Source organism: Cordyceps javanica, chromosome 1 (assembly GCF_051103115.1).
Source record: "Cordyceps javanica chromosome 1, complete sequence".
Lineage (NCBI taxonomy): Eukaryota > Fungi > Ascomycota > Sordariomycetes > Hypocreales > Cordycipitaceae > Cordyceps > Cordyceps javanica.
In genome coordinates, this window is record NC_139295.1 from 389,943 (window position 1) to 406,218 (window position 16,276).

The 16,276-nt window shown below is 53.5% G+C and overlaps 5 protein-coding genes across 5 annotated transcripts; 2 read left to right on the plus strand and 3 right to left on the minus strand.

Annotated features, from left to right (window-relative positions):
• Window positions 1-2,093: 2,093 nt before the first annotated feature.
• Window positions 2,094-4,268, plus strand: V2A60_000119 (ATP-NAD kinase-like domain-containing protein; the record flags this gene model as incomplete). Its single annotated transcript, XM_083251490.1, has 1 exon — window positions 2,094-4,268. The coding sequence occupies one exon, from the start codon at window positions 2,094-2,096 to the stop codon at window positions 4,266-4,268; it is 2,175 nt and encodes a 724-aa protein (XP_083107616.1).
• A 1,295-nt stretch (window positions 4,269-5,563) lies between these two features.
• Window positions 5,564-7,507, minus strand: V2A60_000120 (homeobox domain-containing protein; the record flags this gene model as incomplete). Its single annotated transcript, XM_083251491.1, has 4 exons — window positions 5,564-6,512; window positions 6,570-7,030; window positions 7,127-7,238; window positions 7,323-7,507. The coding sequence occupies 4 exons, from the start codon at window positions 7,505-7,507 to the stop codon at window positions 5,564-5,566; spliced, it is 1,707 nt and encodes a 568-aa protein (XP_083107617.1).
• A 2,805-nt stretch (window positions 7,508-10,312) lies between these two features.
• On the plus strand, window positions 10,313-11,350 carry V2A60_000121 (uncharacterized protein; the record flags this gene model as incomplete). Its single annotated transcript, XM_083251492.1, has 3 exons — window positions 10,313-10,540; window positions 10,716-11,020; window positions 11,170-11,350. 3 exons carry the CDS (start codon window positions 10,313-10,315, stop codon window positions 11,348-11,350), a joined length of 714 nt encoding a protein of 237 aa, XP_083107618.1.
• Window positions 11,351-13,118: 1,768 nt separating this feature from the next.
• On the minus strand, window positions 13,119-14,117 carry V2A60_000122 (ras family-domain-containing protein; the record flags this gene model as incomplete). Its single annotated transcript, XM_083251493.1, has 5 exons — window positions 13,119-13,253; window positions 13,303-13,520; window positions 13,582-13,735; window positions 13,792-13,884; window positions 14,055-14,117. 5 exons carry the CDS (start codon window positions 14,115-14,117, stop codon window positions 13,119-13,121), a joined length of 663 nt encoding a protein of 220 aa, XP_083107619.1.
• Window positions 14,118-15,078: 961 nt separating this feature from the next.
• V2A60_000123 (uncharacterized protein) lies at window positions 15,079-15,936 on the minus strand (the record flags this gene model as incomplete). Its single annotated transcript, XM_083251494.1, has 4 exons — window positions 15,079-15,207; window positions 15,261-15,598; window positions 15,651-15,723; window positions 15,784-15,936. The coding sequence occupies 4 exons, from the start codon at window positions 15,934-15,936 to the stop codon at window positions 15,079-15,081; spliced, it is 693 nt and encodes a 230-aa protein (XP_083107620.1).
• Between the last annotated feature and the right edge of the window lie 340 nt (window positions 15,937-16,276).

Consider the following 16,276-nt stretch of genomic DNA (forward strand, 5'->3'; position numbering starts at 1 on the left):
ACTAAAAAAAAGCAGGGGAAGAAACAGAAGCAGCAGCAGCCAAAACGCCACACGGTCCCGTTGTAGAAGGTTAAACTGCAAATCAGTGCAGGCGGGCAGCAGAAAAAGGCAATCCGGCTATTTAATACAATCGCAGCTATACCTCGATTCGACGGGGGCCAAGCCGTTTTGGCCAGTAACTTGGCAAAAATTCTATTGCCCCTTGGTGTGTGGCCCTGGTATCAGTATCAGCCAAATCAGCCTTTTTGGGCCATATTACAACCTCGGCCAATGGCAACGGAGCAAAAAAGGGCAAGAAGAACCAAGAGAAGAAGCAAATAAAGAAAAGGAAGAAGAAGAGCCAACACAAAGGGCTCATCATCCCCCTACCCAGCTCAAGAGCGTCGTTACAGATGCCCATGCTGCCTAGACCTATAGCATACGGCATGATGCCCACGTCGGCAGAAGAGGGTCTCGGCACACACACACATCATCATCAGTCTTATCACCTTTGGGGGAAGGGGGAGGAGGAGGAGGATGAGGCCCGCAGTGAGCTCTGCTCTCTGTCAGGCTGTCACAGGCCGTGTAAGAGCATTTCGCCGGGGTCGTCTGATGTTGGCCGCCCCCTGGCTGGAGAACGACCCGTGGCCGCCGACGTTGCACCCCCGTTCCCCCAAGACAACGGCCCAGCACCTGTGATTTTAGGGGCAGGCGGTTCGACAAAGAGGTGGTGGGCAATTGCTCCGTCTTGCGGCGTCTCAGGTCCCGGTTTAGTTATAGCGCCGCCGAGGAAAGGGGCGGTCGTTCCGTGACTTGCTTCGGCGGGTGGCGTTTACATGAAGAGATTTGTAGAGATGTGGAGAGAGAGTGGGTGAGAGAGAGAGAGCGTGAGAGAGTGGGAGAGAGAGGCCATTTTTCTTACAACTCGGTAATACAATGTAGCTTAGCCTTTGTTTCCGCGACGGGCCGCGGCAAAACACATTGCGAGGAGCGTGTTTTGTGTCGCAAGGGAGACAAGGGAAAAAAAAACAGACTGGAAGCCCTATGTTGGGTCTCTCGAAAACGGGGATCAATTTAATATCAAGGTCTCTTCCCACCCTCGTAGTGGTCGATTCCGTTCCTTCTTTGTCGTCGATCTATCCCAGTGGTGCCCTAGTAGACCCGACCGAGTCGAGATCTTGTTCATTTGCGCAACCGTCATGCCAGAGTTGATCTCTGTCTAGCTTTTCGCATTCGTTTTTGCTTGTACAGTTTTGCTCTGCATCTTTCGCTCTTCATATCCTCTCTTCTTTTTTTTTGTTCCTTTTTCAAACTTTTTGTTGCACATCTTCTTGCATTGCTCATACTTCTTCATTCGCTGGTCGAGGACATTTACACAACAACCAACAAGCCCCCCTCTTGTGTCTCTGACGACAACAAAGCTCAGCCACGGTCCTTGTTCCCATTTTGTTTTGACGCAAGTCAGTCAGTCAGTCAGTCAGTCAGTCAGTCAGCTATTTACGTCTCGGTAAGTAATGAATTGACTCGAGATGGGAAACAAAAAGGCCAACAAAATTCAGCATTCAGCATTTTTTACCAAAATCATCATCTGCATCTGCATCTGCATTGGTTACCTCTTGACCAACAACGGTTCAACTTTTTTTTTTAATCTAATTTAATTTCATTCAACAACGCCAAAAAACTCGCCAACCACACTCAAATCAACCTTGAGCTCGTCACACGACAAACGACACACAAGTTTGGCAACATACGCCAAGAAGACACACACATTATCCGCTCCCCATTCACCACTGCAGCCACCACTCTACGAATCAGCAAGTGTAAGCGTGATGCGTCTTTTTTTTTCTTCATTCCTGTCTCATGATATCACTCGGGCTTAGACTAACAAGGGGGGGAGCGACAGGCTGGCAGCCTGCCAACTCATCCTGGTCTCGGGACGGAGTTTTGTGTTTCGATCCAAGCCGCTTTTAGTTACCAATCCGGCTTACGCTATTCAAGTCCGACGGGCAAGAGACCATCAGAAACGCCCCCATACTCATTCGGAGTAGTACTATCACGGGCGAGCCGCTGCCATTTCCCCTCTCTTTGAATCCTTTGAAAAGAAAGAAAAAAAAATGATTCCTCCAATCACGTCACCAGCTTCTTCCAACAAAGTCGCACTGGACTCTCCCACTGCTCTCCACCCAGCGCTGTTGTCGCACAACGTCTGTCCCACGACTAGAGCCGCCACGACCAGAAGCTCCATTCTAGACCGCCGGCCCAAATCCTCGTCGGCGCATCATCCCTCCTTCATCAACACGTTCAAGGCCTTGGGCTACGAGCCGCGGGTTAAGACGCCACTGTCCGCCGTGCCCGCACTAGGAAGCGCTACTACCACCACCACCACCACCACCACCGTCGAGAGCGAGACCGCCGCTCTTACACCATTGCCATCTCCGACAGCGTGGGGCGCCGCCGTGTCAGCCTCCACCACCATCGCCCCAAGCTCCGCCACAGCCGCCGCCAGCATCTCCGACGACGCCCTCTCCCCCGGAAGCAGCGCTTTCCCGCCCAGCATTACCAGCAGCAGCGGCAACACCACTACCAGCACTGGCGAGAGGCTGCCTAGAACTCGCTTCACTCCAAAGCCTCTCATGCTTTGCCAGCCGCCGGCCTCTTCCTCCTCCGCCGTCGCCGAGGACGTCTCGGCTTTTGGCGGCGGCGGCACCAGCAGCGGCACCAGCAGCAGCAATCCCAAGCCCGAAGATGCCCTCTCCCTAGACGGGATGCTCTCGTCCTCCACCGCCGCCAGCATGCACGGGACGCTGCCCAACCCGCCGCTGTCGGCGGCGTCCCTCAAGCTCGCCGACGCGCTCAACAGCCTGGCCGCGCGGCGGCGGCGGTCTTCTGTGACGACGGCAACAACAACGGCAACGACAACAGCGCTCGCGGCGCTCAAGTCGCCGTGCTTCTACCACCAGCGCTTCGACGACGCCGTCGACATTGAGCGGGTGCTCGAGGAGATCAAGAACGACGCGTCCATGTCGCACTCGCGGCTGGCGCAGACGGCGACGTCGGTGCGCGAGGTGTCCAAGCAGCTGCAGCGGCGGCCGGTCCGGCGCGCGGTGCGCAGCGTCATGATCGTCACCAAGGCGCGCGACAACCAGCTCGTGCACCTGACGCGCGAGCTCGCCGGCTGGCTGCTGCGCACCCCCCGCTACGGCTCCCACGTCGGCGTCAACGTCTACGTCGACGCCAAGCTGCGCGCCGCCCGCCGCTTCGACGCCGCCCGGCTCGTCGCCGAGAACCCGGCCTTTGCCGACATGCTGCGCTACTGGACGCCCGACCTCTGCTGGGCCGCGCCCGAGACGTTTGACCTGGTCCTGACGCTCGGCGGCGACGGCACCGTCCTCTTCACCTCGTGGCTCTTCCAGCGCGTCGTGCCCCCCGTCCTGTCCTTCTCGCTCGGCAGCCTCGGCTTCATGACCACGTTTGAGTTTGACCGCTACCGCCAGCACCTCGACCGCGTCATGGGCGACGACGGCATGAAGATTAACCTGCGCATGCGCTTCACCTGCACCGTGTGGCGGGGGTCCTCCGCGGCGTCGGCGTCGGCATCGTCCCCCGAGGCTGGCGGCGGCGGCGGCGGCGGCGAGCAGTTCGAGGTGCTCAACGAGCTCGTCATCGACCGCGGGCCCTCGCCCTACGTCTCCAACCTCGAGCTCTACGGCGACGACGAGCTCCTCACCGTCGTCCAGGCCGACGGCTGCATCTTCTCCACGCCCACGGGCTCCACCGCCTACTCGCTCTCGGCCGGCGGCTCGCTCGTCCACCCGGACATTCCCGCCATCCTGCTCACGCCCATCTGCCCGCACACGCTCTCCTTCCGGCCCATGGTGCTGTCCGACACCATGGCGCTGCGCGTCGCCGTCCCGCGCACCTCGCGCGCCACCGCCTACTGCGCCTTTGACGGCAAGGGCCGCATCGAGCTGCGCCAGGGCGACCACGTCACAATCACCGCCTCCCAGTACCCCTTCCCCACCGTCACCCGCACCGACACGGAGTGGTTCGACAGCGTCAGCCGCACTCTCCGCTGGAACACCCGCGCCGCCGCCCAGAAGCCCTTTGAGCCCGGCGCCGCCGCCGCAGGTGCAGGTGGTTGTGATGATGATTGCGACGGGCCCAAAGACGACGACGACGAGGACGAAGAGGCCTGGGACATTGACACGGACAGCGCCTACTACGCCAGCGAGGACGGAAGCGTCAGCACGAGTCCCATCCGCAGACAGATGAGCATGCTCGGGCTGTGAAGGAACACGGGAGCAGTCCCGGCCAGCCTATGAACATGAGACAAATGGCATATTTCAGCGATCTGCAAATTACATTACATATTAGCATGAGCATATTTGATTGTTTTTTTTTCTCCCTTTAATCTTCATCTTTTTCCTCACTTGTCACACGTTTTTCATGATTGTGACCTTTTTTTTTTCTTTTTTTTTCCATTTATAGGCGTTTCGGGTAAAAGGTTGTTGGGTAGAGTAGTGATATAGTGTTGAACTGTTCCTGGCGAACAACATCCAGAGGCAGGCATCGAATGCAGTGGTCGTCCAAGTTTCCTGGCGGGATTGAGTCGTGTCGTTGCTTGACTATTGAAATTGACGTTTTTTTGGAGTAGAGTTTTCTTTTCCGTCTTTCTGACTTTTCTCCCCCGTGATTCATGTCTCTCAGTCTATAATTCTCTTGATGTTTTCCTCTTCTCATTTCTTTTCACCATTCTCGTCTGGCTTCCAGCCGACGTTCTCATCACACTGTCTGTTGAATTGCACACTTTTTGCCACTTACGCGCAAACGACTGCACGGAAAAATATTCACAACAAATCCCAAGTCAAACGAGTGTCCAATCGCACAATATATTATCCCGCTTCTGCATCCGGAGATGGAAAAAACAAAGCAAACTATCCTACTTGTCCAAACATGGCCGCAGCAGCTCCCCGACAGATAGACAAAGGTTTTTGTTCGCAAGATCAATAAAATGTACACGAACTCACTCCTGCTTAACAAGACGTCGCTTCGAAAAAAAAAACAGATTCCCAACACAGACCATGTGTTTTTGCGCCAAAGACGTCGTCTCTGTTCCATGCAATAGACCAAAATAGAAAACTGGAAAAAGAAACCCCAACCCCCAAACCAAAGAGATCAAAGAAAGAGCAAAAGAGAAATCATTCAACACGTTGCAAAACACCCCAAGACAAGACATCGCGTCTTCGCCTCTAGTGTTAGCATGCCGCAACTCACCACAGCCTTGCCAGAGAGGTGTGCGCGCGCATGGCAAGAAAAATGCCGTTTCAAAAAAAAAATACACCGCCGTCATGTCCTTTTTTATACCAAGAAACAGATGTTTCGCTGAACCGCGCCTTGAAAAAGCTAAATTCGATTGTTAAAATTTTCTGTGATTCTTCGTTCCTTCGTGTCCTGTCGGGAAAGCGACCTCGCTTCCCGGGAAATAATGGCAGTCAACCAGTGACTTTGACGTATGCATCCAGGTTCCGGGCAGATTCTCATTTCCTGTTGCAAGAATTTCGAACCTCCGTGGTCGCGCAGCTGCTCATCTCCATGCTCCCTGGCTGAGAGAGAGCAGGCCAGCAACACAGTCCATGTCTGGTTTCTTGCTGGGGCTCACTTGACCACGCATGAATTTCTCGACATCTGCATCGCGCGAGACGCGGGTGGCCTCATCCTCGAAAATGTCGACACTGTCCTTCATGCCGCGTGGCCGCGACGGAGCCGTGTTGGCACGGCCGCCCAACTTGCCAGGGCTGCGGCTCTGCAGCACATTACGTCCAAGCCGCCGGGGGTTCTTGGGCTTGGTCGAAGCCGGGGGCAACGGTCGGCGGGAGCCCCCAACAGCCGCGTTCCCATCCTCATCAGGGCTCCAGTTTTCCTTGTCCGAGTCGGTCGGGGACGCCAGGATATTTACTTTCACCTTGGCATCCCCCTTGCCAAATAGTTCGTCATTCTCCTTGCCCGTGTGCTCCAAGCGGCCAACGCTGGAGATGGCGCGGCTAAACTTGGCCTTTTTAGCGTAATGGCCGTCGCGAGGTGTTGACACGGGCGTATTGCGTTTTGAGTTGCTCGCTTGCAAGACACCACTCGTGGAGCGGAGGAGGCTAATGGCAGCCACGGCAGACCCGTTGGATTCGTGTTCGGCGTGTGTTGTCAGCTCATCGCGGGTTTCCGAATCAGCACACGACTGCCAGGCCTGTACATCTCGTGAGCGGCCACGAGCAAGACGGGGCGGCAGAAAGCTGGTTAGTGTAGAGATGGGAGGGAGGGTCACAGTAGGGAGAGCACTGTAGCTTCGCTTCAGGCCGCGCTGGCGAGGGAAATCCGGGCCAGACGAGTATTTTTGCGGAGAAGGACGCGTTGGGGAGGACGCGTTATCAACGAGCTCAGCTTTTCCTTCCAACGATAAAGAGAGCCGGACGTTGGATTGACTCTGCCGTTGGCTGGCATTGTGAGTTGTGTCAGAGACGCAAGAGGATGGGACGAAAAACCTGTCATGAAGCTGGTTAGTGTACGGCAATTTGCTGTTGCGTAGAGCGCGTACGGACCTTGGAGAATCATCGGCGTCACGAATTTGGCCAGCAGGCGTGGAAAATGAGCTGCCAATGTTCCATCGGTTGGCAAGATAGCCTACAGAGCTCGAAAATGAGTGGGCGACTGAAGGTGGCCCGTCCTGGCTGCTCTGAGAAGAGGAGAGATCTCGATTCTCGGGCGTCGTCTCGGGCAATTGAGGGTTCGCGGGCCCAGAAGCTCTGGGGGTAGCTGTGAGTAGTTGTGCGGCGGCCGGGACAGGCTGAGGAGAGTTGCGTGGCGGCGAGATGGCCTGGGCCTCGGGCAGGACGTGTGCGGACATGGAGGCCGGCATTTCGGAACTAGACACGCTAGCAGCAACGGCCATTGGGTCCGTCGAGACTCCATGCAAGCCATTGAACCGGAGAGCGGCAAGTTCTTGAGGTGAGAGCGGACGCGACTTTCGTCTGTCGTTTTGGCGGCGGTTCTGAAACCAAATCTGCAAAACAACAATGTCAACAATTGTCCATTTGCGTTATTTTTGCACGCGTGTAAAGCGTGTTAATCGGAGAAGGCAGCACGGCTCATTTCATACTTGTACTTCTTTCTCGTTGAGGGAAACGCGGTTCACAATATCAAGACGCGCCTGCTTATCGGGTTTTGGGTTCGCCTTGTAGGCTTCTTCGAGGATCATCTTGTCCTTGGCACTAGATGGAGGATCACGCGTGTCAGTCAATCGATGGGCAATGCACAAAGGGCGGTGTTTGTGCATGAAGGGGAAGCAGACATACGCGGTGCGCTTCCGCTTGCCCTTGGGATGCTTCTCCATAGCCGGCTCGTCGTCCAGCGGCTCGGCGGCGGCAGCAGGCGTCGTATCCTGGGAGAGGAGAGAGAAATCATGTCGACAAGGCGATGGGGGAGGGTCATGCGGTGGTTTCGGGGCTGCCAGGGAGGAGTCTAAAGGCGAGTTGGACATGGCGGGAGAGAGAAGAGGTGCAAGAAGCGGTGCAGAGTCGTGGCGGATACTGTCGAGACGGGGTGGTTGTGCTTTAAAGTGCGGCAGGCATTACTACACGGGAGAGGGGTGTTGATGGCAGGAGGATTTGTGATAGCAGAGGAGAAAGAAGATGGCAAGCCAAGAGACAATAGCGAAGGTGAAGTCAAGTCGGGAAGAAAGAGAAGACAGAAGTGAGATATCGAGTCGGAAAAGAAACAGAAGCATGGACGAGGTTCGAGGGTTCCACCGGACGTGTAGCAGAGGTGGGTCTCTGCGGACGTGGACGTGGACGTGTGGAGGGTGTGTGTGTGCGCGAGAGAGAGAGAGAGAGAGCGCTTGGTTGGGACATGGGTGTGGGAGTGAGGCAGCGGAAGAGGAGAGGAATGAATTGTACTGGGGCACTCATATAACTTTTGATGATTTGTTTTTCTCTCCTTCCCAAGTCTGATTGTTACCATGTTTACCTGTCCATGACCCTTTCTGCCTCGGTACGGTACCTACCTATTTACCTACCTAGTAGGTACCTATTAGGCACTTGGGTACCTATGCCAGCCTACCTGATGTGCTGAGAATGCCCTGCAGCTTACTGGCCGAGGTACTTTACCTCTGCTAGCAGTACCTACCTACTAAGGCACTGATAGGCAAATAGGTACAGGTGCGCGCGTGTGTGGTTCGTCCACTGCAGAACACGCCCACCCCGTGCAGGTTCAGCTTGGCTCATTATTTACATTATTATTAGTTTTAAAACATGACTAACCCAGCAGGCACTTTAGCTTTCAAGTAACCACCTAAAACCCGACCACGCAGTGCCCGCCCCTACGCCAGACAAGGGGGGAGGAGGTTACAGGGGTTTTCGCGCTGCGGTGGCTTTAGCCTCTACCCGCGTCGGTGGGTTGGGTTCCGCCAGCAAAAAGGACCGCACCCGGACTCGCCAAATCAGGTCACGCCGCTTTTGTACTGAGTACGGATACACCTACGAATACTGAACCTACTTATTACTGCTTACCTACCTTACCTGCCACCTGCCTACTCACCGTAGGATCTAGGCACCAACTTAATTACTGTAGGTGGCTACCTGCCTACTTACCTTGGTACGAATGGCCTGTAAGTAAGTCCCTCCCATCTGTTCGCCCTGCCATGCCGTCCCGTCCCGTGCCTCTCTCTGCCCAAACAAGGAATCGAGAGTCAAAGACGCGTTGGGCCGCACCGCTGCTCGCCTTTGCATTATCAGTACATTCGCGAGGCCACTTTTTACCACTATAATAAATATAGAAAAGGCACACGTCGACTCCGCAGCCACCCGCGGATACAGGCAGGGTATTAGATTATTTTTGCGGATGTACCAGTACGGAGAGTTTCTGAAGAACTGGCCTGCACCTTTTCACCCTCGTCAATTCGACATGGTTTATGAATTACCATTAGATTTTTAGAAAGAGAAGAAAAGTAAGAAAAGGAAAAGGTAAAAGAAAAAGAAGAAAAACAATTAAAAAAAAACAATTGCCACATCTGTGCCCATGTCAAACCCGGCACGCGTCCATCTCCAACTCTCCTATTGCTAATAAATCCCGATCCTTGCCCCTAATAACCGGACGACACGTGCATCACCTTCGTCCTCGTCCTCGTATAGCAGACTACTGATGGAAACAAACAACATGTCACTGAATCGACCAGCCTAGAGGTGACACTCTTGTCTCTTATTAGTACCGAGCGGCTGTCCAGTCAAATGCAAGACTGCCCATACATGGTCTGTAGATCGATCTGAGTCGCACTATTATGCCATCTAATTGCTTGCCGATCCACACCCACACATACTATCTATCCCCCATAGGCTGAGGCTCTCTCGTCAACAAGCTAATAATACAACTATTCAACCTCCTTTCCCGATGCCATGTTCATTCATTTCATGCATGCGTATATTCCTCTCCACATCTCCCAACCCCCATCCCCTCCAGCCAAAAACGGACCCTCCACTGCAGTCGCCGTAATGTCTGCAAGTATCAAGCTCTCGCTCCCCATTTACACCACCAGTGCCCACAAGCACTTGTACACCATCATCTACTTATACACGGCCAATAGCCAATGATTTCATATCAAACTCCCAGCACCAGGACGTAACTCCTTCTTTTTTAGCAAGGCTAGTGTAATTGAGCAAGTATCTAATCGATCGTTGCCGCAGTGACCTCATCGCAATGTCAGCTTCTCTTCCTCTTCACCGCGGGGCGTCCAGGAGGAGGACATTCCGAAACACCGTCGTCTTTCATCATGGTATCTGGCTCACTCACTTCCCTACCGTTTCCATCATGGAAAGGCAAAAGGAAACAATCAGACGAGCAAGCGACCGACACCCTGGCCGCGTTGCTCAGTGATAACGCCTCCATGACTCATTATGCCAAAAACCGTTGGAAACACACAAAAAAAAAATTCAACTCGACTACACGAGCCCGGGCTTGCATCTCTGCCGCACAACTTTCACATTGCCAAAACGCAAAGAGGACACGCATGAAAGACCATCACTGCGATGCCATCTTGATACCGACAACTCCTTGTCCACTTGACCGCAGCCACGACTGGCTTTCTGAGCGTGCCCAGTTGCGTCTTGGCCCCCTCCTCCGTGGCGCTCACTTACAGAAAATCATATTCACAGATCCTCTGTGTTCCGACGCGCGCCCGCAACCACAAGGAGCCTCCTTTGCTTTTCTTCCACTCGTCAGAGGTTGAGCCGATTGCAAGCACGCCTACCGACGAATAAACCCTCCCCGCCCCTTCCCTCTCGCGGCTGTCACCATGAAGGCTGTCGCGCCGCTGTTCCTCCTCTCCCTCCCCGTGTGGGCCGCGGCCGCCCCCGTCGATTCGTGGCCCGAGAACGAGACGCCCTGGGTCCCGTCCAAGGAGGAGGTTGAACGGGGTACGCCCGGGGATGGGACGCCCGTCTGGCGCAACGATTTCCTTCTCAACGGCTGCGCCGACGTCATTCTCTTTTATGCCCGCAATACTTATCAAATGGGCAATGTTGTAGGTTCTTCCACGACACATTGCACTTATACGCACATGCACACAAGCACCCCCCTCCCCCCACCAGCTACAAGATCCCCAAATGGGATATTTATATACATGGATAACAATATCTATATATCCAAATACATGTCAAGCTAACTTTTTCCTCTTTTTTTTTTCCTACCCTCCTCAGGGACGCTACCCCGGACCCGCGCTCGCTGCCCTGCTCGAGAAGCGGTACGGCGTCAAAAACGTCGCCGTGCAGGGCCTCAACTACAACGGCGGCATCTTCCCCAACGTCAAGGCCCAGGGCACCGAGGACAAGGCCATTGCGCTGCTCAAGCATCTCATCACCGACGCCTTCTTTGCCTGCCGCAAGTCCAAGATTGTCGTCGCCGCCTACGGCCAGGGCGCGTGCGCCGTCCACGCCGCCTTTGAGACGCTCGACGCCGACATCCTCGAGCGCGTCAATGGCGTCGTGACTTTTGGAGACCCTAGGTACGTGAGACGAGGTGTGAAGAGGAGAAGAAAAGAAAGAACAAAAGAAGAAGAAGAGGAGGAGGAAGAAAATGACAAAGAAAGACGGGGATTGACCTTGCGAGTTGACATTTTGGCTAATGACGTATTTTGTTTGGGAGGGGGAATAGAAAGGTTCAACACAACAACAAGATCCCCAACTATCCGGTCGAAAAGACGCTCTTCATCTGCAACAGCGGCGACACCTTCTGCGAGGAAGGCTTGATGATCTGGAACTTGGTTCACGGAGACTACGAAAGGCGAGCTCCCGAGGCGGCCCGGTTCTTGATCGAGATGATGGATCAGGCATAGTAAAAAAAGAAACAAAAAAAATTATTAACCGCCAAATTAATTTTTGGCAGGAGGGTGACGCAACACGCCTCGTCACAGCTCTCCCTCTCTCTCTCTCTTTGACCTGCGTCTGCAGGCATTTCTTGGATCGAGTTGATTGATTGACCGGTACGCCCTGCCCTCTACGCCATTCCTCATCTTCAATCGTTGTATAATTCAAACTGACTCTGATCTCTTGTTGAAAGCAAAAAAGTTCTTTCTGTTGCGCCGCGCAAATATACCCTATTACCCAGTACTCCCCGGGCGGGCCCCAACCGAAAAGAAACCCCGAAAAAAAGAATTTCAAACTCCCCTCCCCAGCCTCTTTTTCTTTTTTTTTCTTTTTTTAATTGATTCCTTCTTTTCTGTATTTCGATTTTATATTAAAATCTAATTGGGCGAGTGGCTGTGTGGAGGCCTGGCAGGGGTTTGAGCTTCTCTCACCGATTCCAAAAATAATAATAATCATAATAATAATAATCATAATAAACTGGCCCCCGCAAGCACACACGCGAGACGCGTTCATCCTTGGGTTGCTAAACAGTTCAGCCATCTGTTTTCTTTAGCTACCTATCTATATTGCCTGGTCACGCTCTTTAATTTTTTTTCCTTATTCGTCTCTGGGAGGGCGTGTCGTTATGAAAAAGCTGTTATTGTCACACTACTCCGTACTCCGTACTCAGTTACATTAGAGCATCGCGTGCCCAACGTCAACCTCTTTATTTTTTTTTTTCCGACTAGTTATAGATGGCCCTTTCTTATCCGTATTCAACGACGACATGCCGCCCTCGCGCAACAGCCAGCATTCTTGCGTCCGACGCTCCCCAATAATCCCTGGACTGTTTCTGTATGTCTTGGCCCCCCTCTGTGGCTGCACTCTTGGTGCGTCTGTATTTGTTTCTTGTCTTTTTTTTTTTGTGATGGTCAAGGTTGTTTTTACCTACGCGTCGAGCCCTTGTCGCCCCCTTGGCGGTCAGCTCGTCGCAATGCATGACAGCTTGCTTGCTGCTATTCTTCCGATTCGTAGTATCTGGCCGTGACTTTCAGACTCGGAGAAAGCATCTACTCCTCGCATGACCCCGGTAAAGCTGTCGTTGGGGCGGGCGACTCGGTCTGCTTCTCTGCAGTAGTTCGAATCTTGGCACTTACACCATGTCCATGTGTGGAGAGTGGATAAGGATGTCGACCTGTTTCTTCTTCATATATACCGGCCATGAAAGTAGTGGAAATTTCATTCGTCGAATCTTAGTCCAACGCTGTCTTACTCCGACGGCGAGAGACAGTACAAAAGGGGAGCAACTAATTAAAATCACACGCAACCAGCATCATAAACAGTAATACGCGCGCGGCGATGACCTGGTCCATCCTATAGGGTAGGCGCGCTAGTAGCATACTAGATCAGTAGAGAGAGACGAAACGTTAAGCGCACAAGGGTAAGCGCCAAAAGAGTTTGCCAAAGCGAACGCGCCTGGTGCGCTGAATTTTATCATGAGTCTAACTAAATGTATCGCCACGGTCGGTAGCAATTTATGCTTCCTTTCTCATTTTATTCCCCTTCCCTGCCCCAGGCGGGACACGAACGGTATTACCATGCTCAATGTACCTCATATTCTGAACATTCTCCCATCCTGTATCGTAAAGTGGTCATTCCGGCCATCAACGTGTCTCACATCAGACGGGTGAGCCTCCACATGTCTCTGTGATACACGTCGAAATTGGCGCGTAGTACGGCTCGGCTGTGTCGAGTCGTTTACAGATCGTCATCGGAGCCCTCGTCAGGCAGGGCAGTGGTGGCGGCCTGGTTCATCTCCTCCTCGTACTTGGCAAGGAGGTCCTTGTCGACCTGGGCGGTGGGAGGAGCCAGGGCAGGGGCGGCAACGAACTCCTATAGTCTGTGGTCAGCTTCATCGTGCTTTATCAATACAGCCATGTACGGGGATACGGACGAGCTGGGGGTTGCCAACGAGCTTGCGGGCGAGCCACAGGAAGGGCTTCTCGAAGTTGTAGTTGGACTTGGCAGAGATGTCGTAGTACTGGAGGTTCTTCTTGCGGTGGAAAGTGATCGTCTTGGCCTTGACCTTGCGCTCCTTCACGTCGACCTTGTTACCGCAGAGAACAATGGGGATGTTCTCGCAGACACGGACGAGATCACCTGCGACGAATTAGCATCTTGGGAGCCGCGGGTGCTGGGGGAAGGAATGCTGAGCGCGTACGGTGCCAGTTGGGGACGTTCTTGTAGGTGATGCGCGAGGTAACATCGAACATGATGATACCGCACTGGCCGTTGATGTAGTATCCGTCACGGAGACCACCAAACTTCTCCTGACCGGCGGTATCCCAGACATCGAACTGGATCTGACCAAAGTTCTGTGACTTGTTAGTTGCTGCGGTCGTAGCTGTTCGTTTCGCGACTGGCGACTTACGGTAGAGAAGCCGAGAGGGTGGACCTCGACACCGAGGGTAGCCAGATACTTCTTCTCGAATTCACCAGTCAAGTGACGCTTGACAAAGGTGGTCTGCATGAAGAAATTTCGTTAGTAAAAATGATGCATGGTGCGGGCAATGCGATCAAACGAGCTGCAGGTCAAGTGGCGGCACGAAGCGGTGACATCATGCCGGCATCCATCTTCGCGGGGCAGCATTCGTTTGCGACCAGAATAAAGTCGTCGTCGTCGTGAAAACGCACCTTGCCGGTACCACCGTCACCGACAAGCACGAGCTTGAAGGTGGGAGTCTGCTGCTCAGCCATTTTGAGATGTAAAAAATGGGCGGTACAGGACCAGTTGTGAAAGATGTAAACAAGGCGGGGTTCTGGAGGGGCGTTAATATCTCGCAGAACAGGAGGAAAGCAGGCCCTTTGGCGCTTTTTTCGGGTCGAATCGAGATCCGAGGAGCGTGGAGGAGCCGGCGGGAGAAGAATTTACCTGGGGGGTATCGTAGAAAGGCGGTTGCGGCTGGGGGGTTGAAAATGCACAAATCGGTCAACCTTGGTGTTTTTGCTGGCGGCGGGGAGGGACGGGCAAGGGAGTTATTATCAAACGAAAAAATTCAGTCGCCGGGGGGGCGGGTTCGTGCACGTGACATCATTTCACAGATGCCTACTTCCATCGGCCAGGCGTCTGGCAGTAATTATTAAGGCGCTAATCGCCCACTGTAGATTGCCAACAGCCCACTAAAGTGCCTGCATAACGCCATCCTTTTGCCTTGTCTTGAGCATCCAACGCCTTGTTGGGCCTGCATTTGGTTATACGCATTGTTCCTTATTGGTATGGCCCGAGGAAACTTGTTTGGATTCGGTGTTTTGCATCCTTTATTACCAAACCAGCGCCGTCTACGTTGATGCCAAACACGAAGTCTTTGCACAATCCTCGGCTCCCAACTCATCCAACTGAATCGACCATGTAGCCGCTCAGTGTTTGGGAGCCCAATTCGCAACCCGTCCGCCGTTGTGTGCGTGATAAAGGCAAACATATAGGCCTAAGCTAATTTCACTTGGGTTACTTCGCCGGTAGTTCCAGCCGCCAAATGACCAGAAGAGGCCGGCCGTAGGCAGCCATTCTGCCTAAGCTGAGCCTGATTACCAATAGCCGTTGGGCAAGCTGCCCCAAGGCGCCAGCCAGTCCCTCGCACATTCATTGCTGATTTTTAAAAGGTCAAACTCTCATTCTGTAGCAGCTTCACGTTATCATACACAGACACACTGGCTTTCCTCATATTGGCGTGATGTGGCAGCCTAACATGCCTCGGCCCCCCCAATCCCGTCGTGGTGTGAGAGTTAACCGCAGTTCTTCCCGTGAGGCGACACCAGAGGGTCGGGTCACTCGAATAAAGATGTTCCTCTGCATTGCGGCGTTAGGAAAAGTTGTTCTCATGTAGAGTTAGGGAAACGTACCCCTTCGTTGCCCGTGACACATTCCGCAACCTTCTTTAAGCTGTCGTGATTTGACCAGTTGACGTAGCCAAAATTGCGAATCTCGTCGTCGACCTTGAGACCTGCTAGCTCTGCAGGGCTGTTGGGAGAAACGCCGTCGACCTTGGCAAACGGCGGGTCGAGAGACTGCGCACCGGTGTCAGGCAGTACTTCAAATGCACTTGATGCTGTAGTTGGCGTGCTAGACTCTGGGTGTTCCGCAGCGTTCGCAAAATGCTCGTGCAAGAATTTTTCAACATTTGCCATGATTTCCTTGTAGTCATTTTTGAGACGTATGATTCGTGCCCTTGTAGTTCGAACTAACCACACTTGTTAGATGGAAACTCGTCGGTCAATGAGATGTCCGCATACTCTGGGCAACATCCAGGTCAGAGCGCGGGAATCCGTCTCTTGTCAGAAGCGGCGTGTCCATGTCAACTCCATGCTGCTATTCATTAGCAATGGGTCTCGCAGAAATATCGGCCGACGTAGCCTCTCTGCGTACAGAATCGAGAACGTTACCGAGGGCTTTGAGCTCAGCTTCAACATTGTCCTTCTTTTGCTGCAGCTCTGTGAAGCTGAGGTGATTGCTGGTCCCGTTGGCTGTAGGCGCGCTTGTAGGCCCGGCGGGCACTGTTGGAGCGTGTAAGTTATTCATTGGCAAAGGTAAGCCCATGCTACATGTAAGTAGAACTGGAAGTGTAGAAGATGGCGGCTGCAAGTTTGGTCGCTGGGAACGGTGTGGTGGCAGTTGCGGGGTGCTGAGTTACGTCGTTGGGTTTGCCTGGATGGGTGTTTGCCACTGTGGCATGAGGCAGCCTCGGAGACAGCTTTAAGCCAAGCAAAGAATTGAGATGGTATTGGAACACAACCATATACTCAAAAAGTTTTATAGCTGCTAAATGAGATCTTCTTCAATGGTCCCTTGCCATCGAGACAGAACTGCTGGTCAAAGGCCGCAGACGAGCCTACAGGGAGCCTCCACTTTTCGGAGCCGT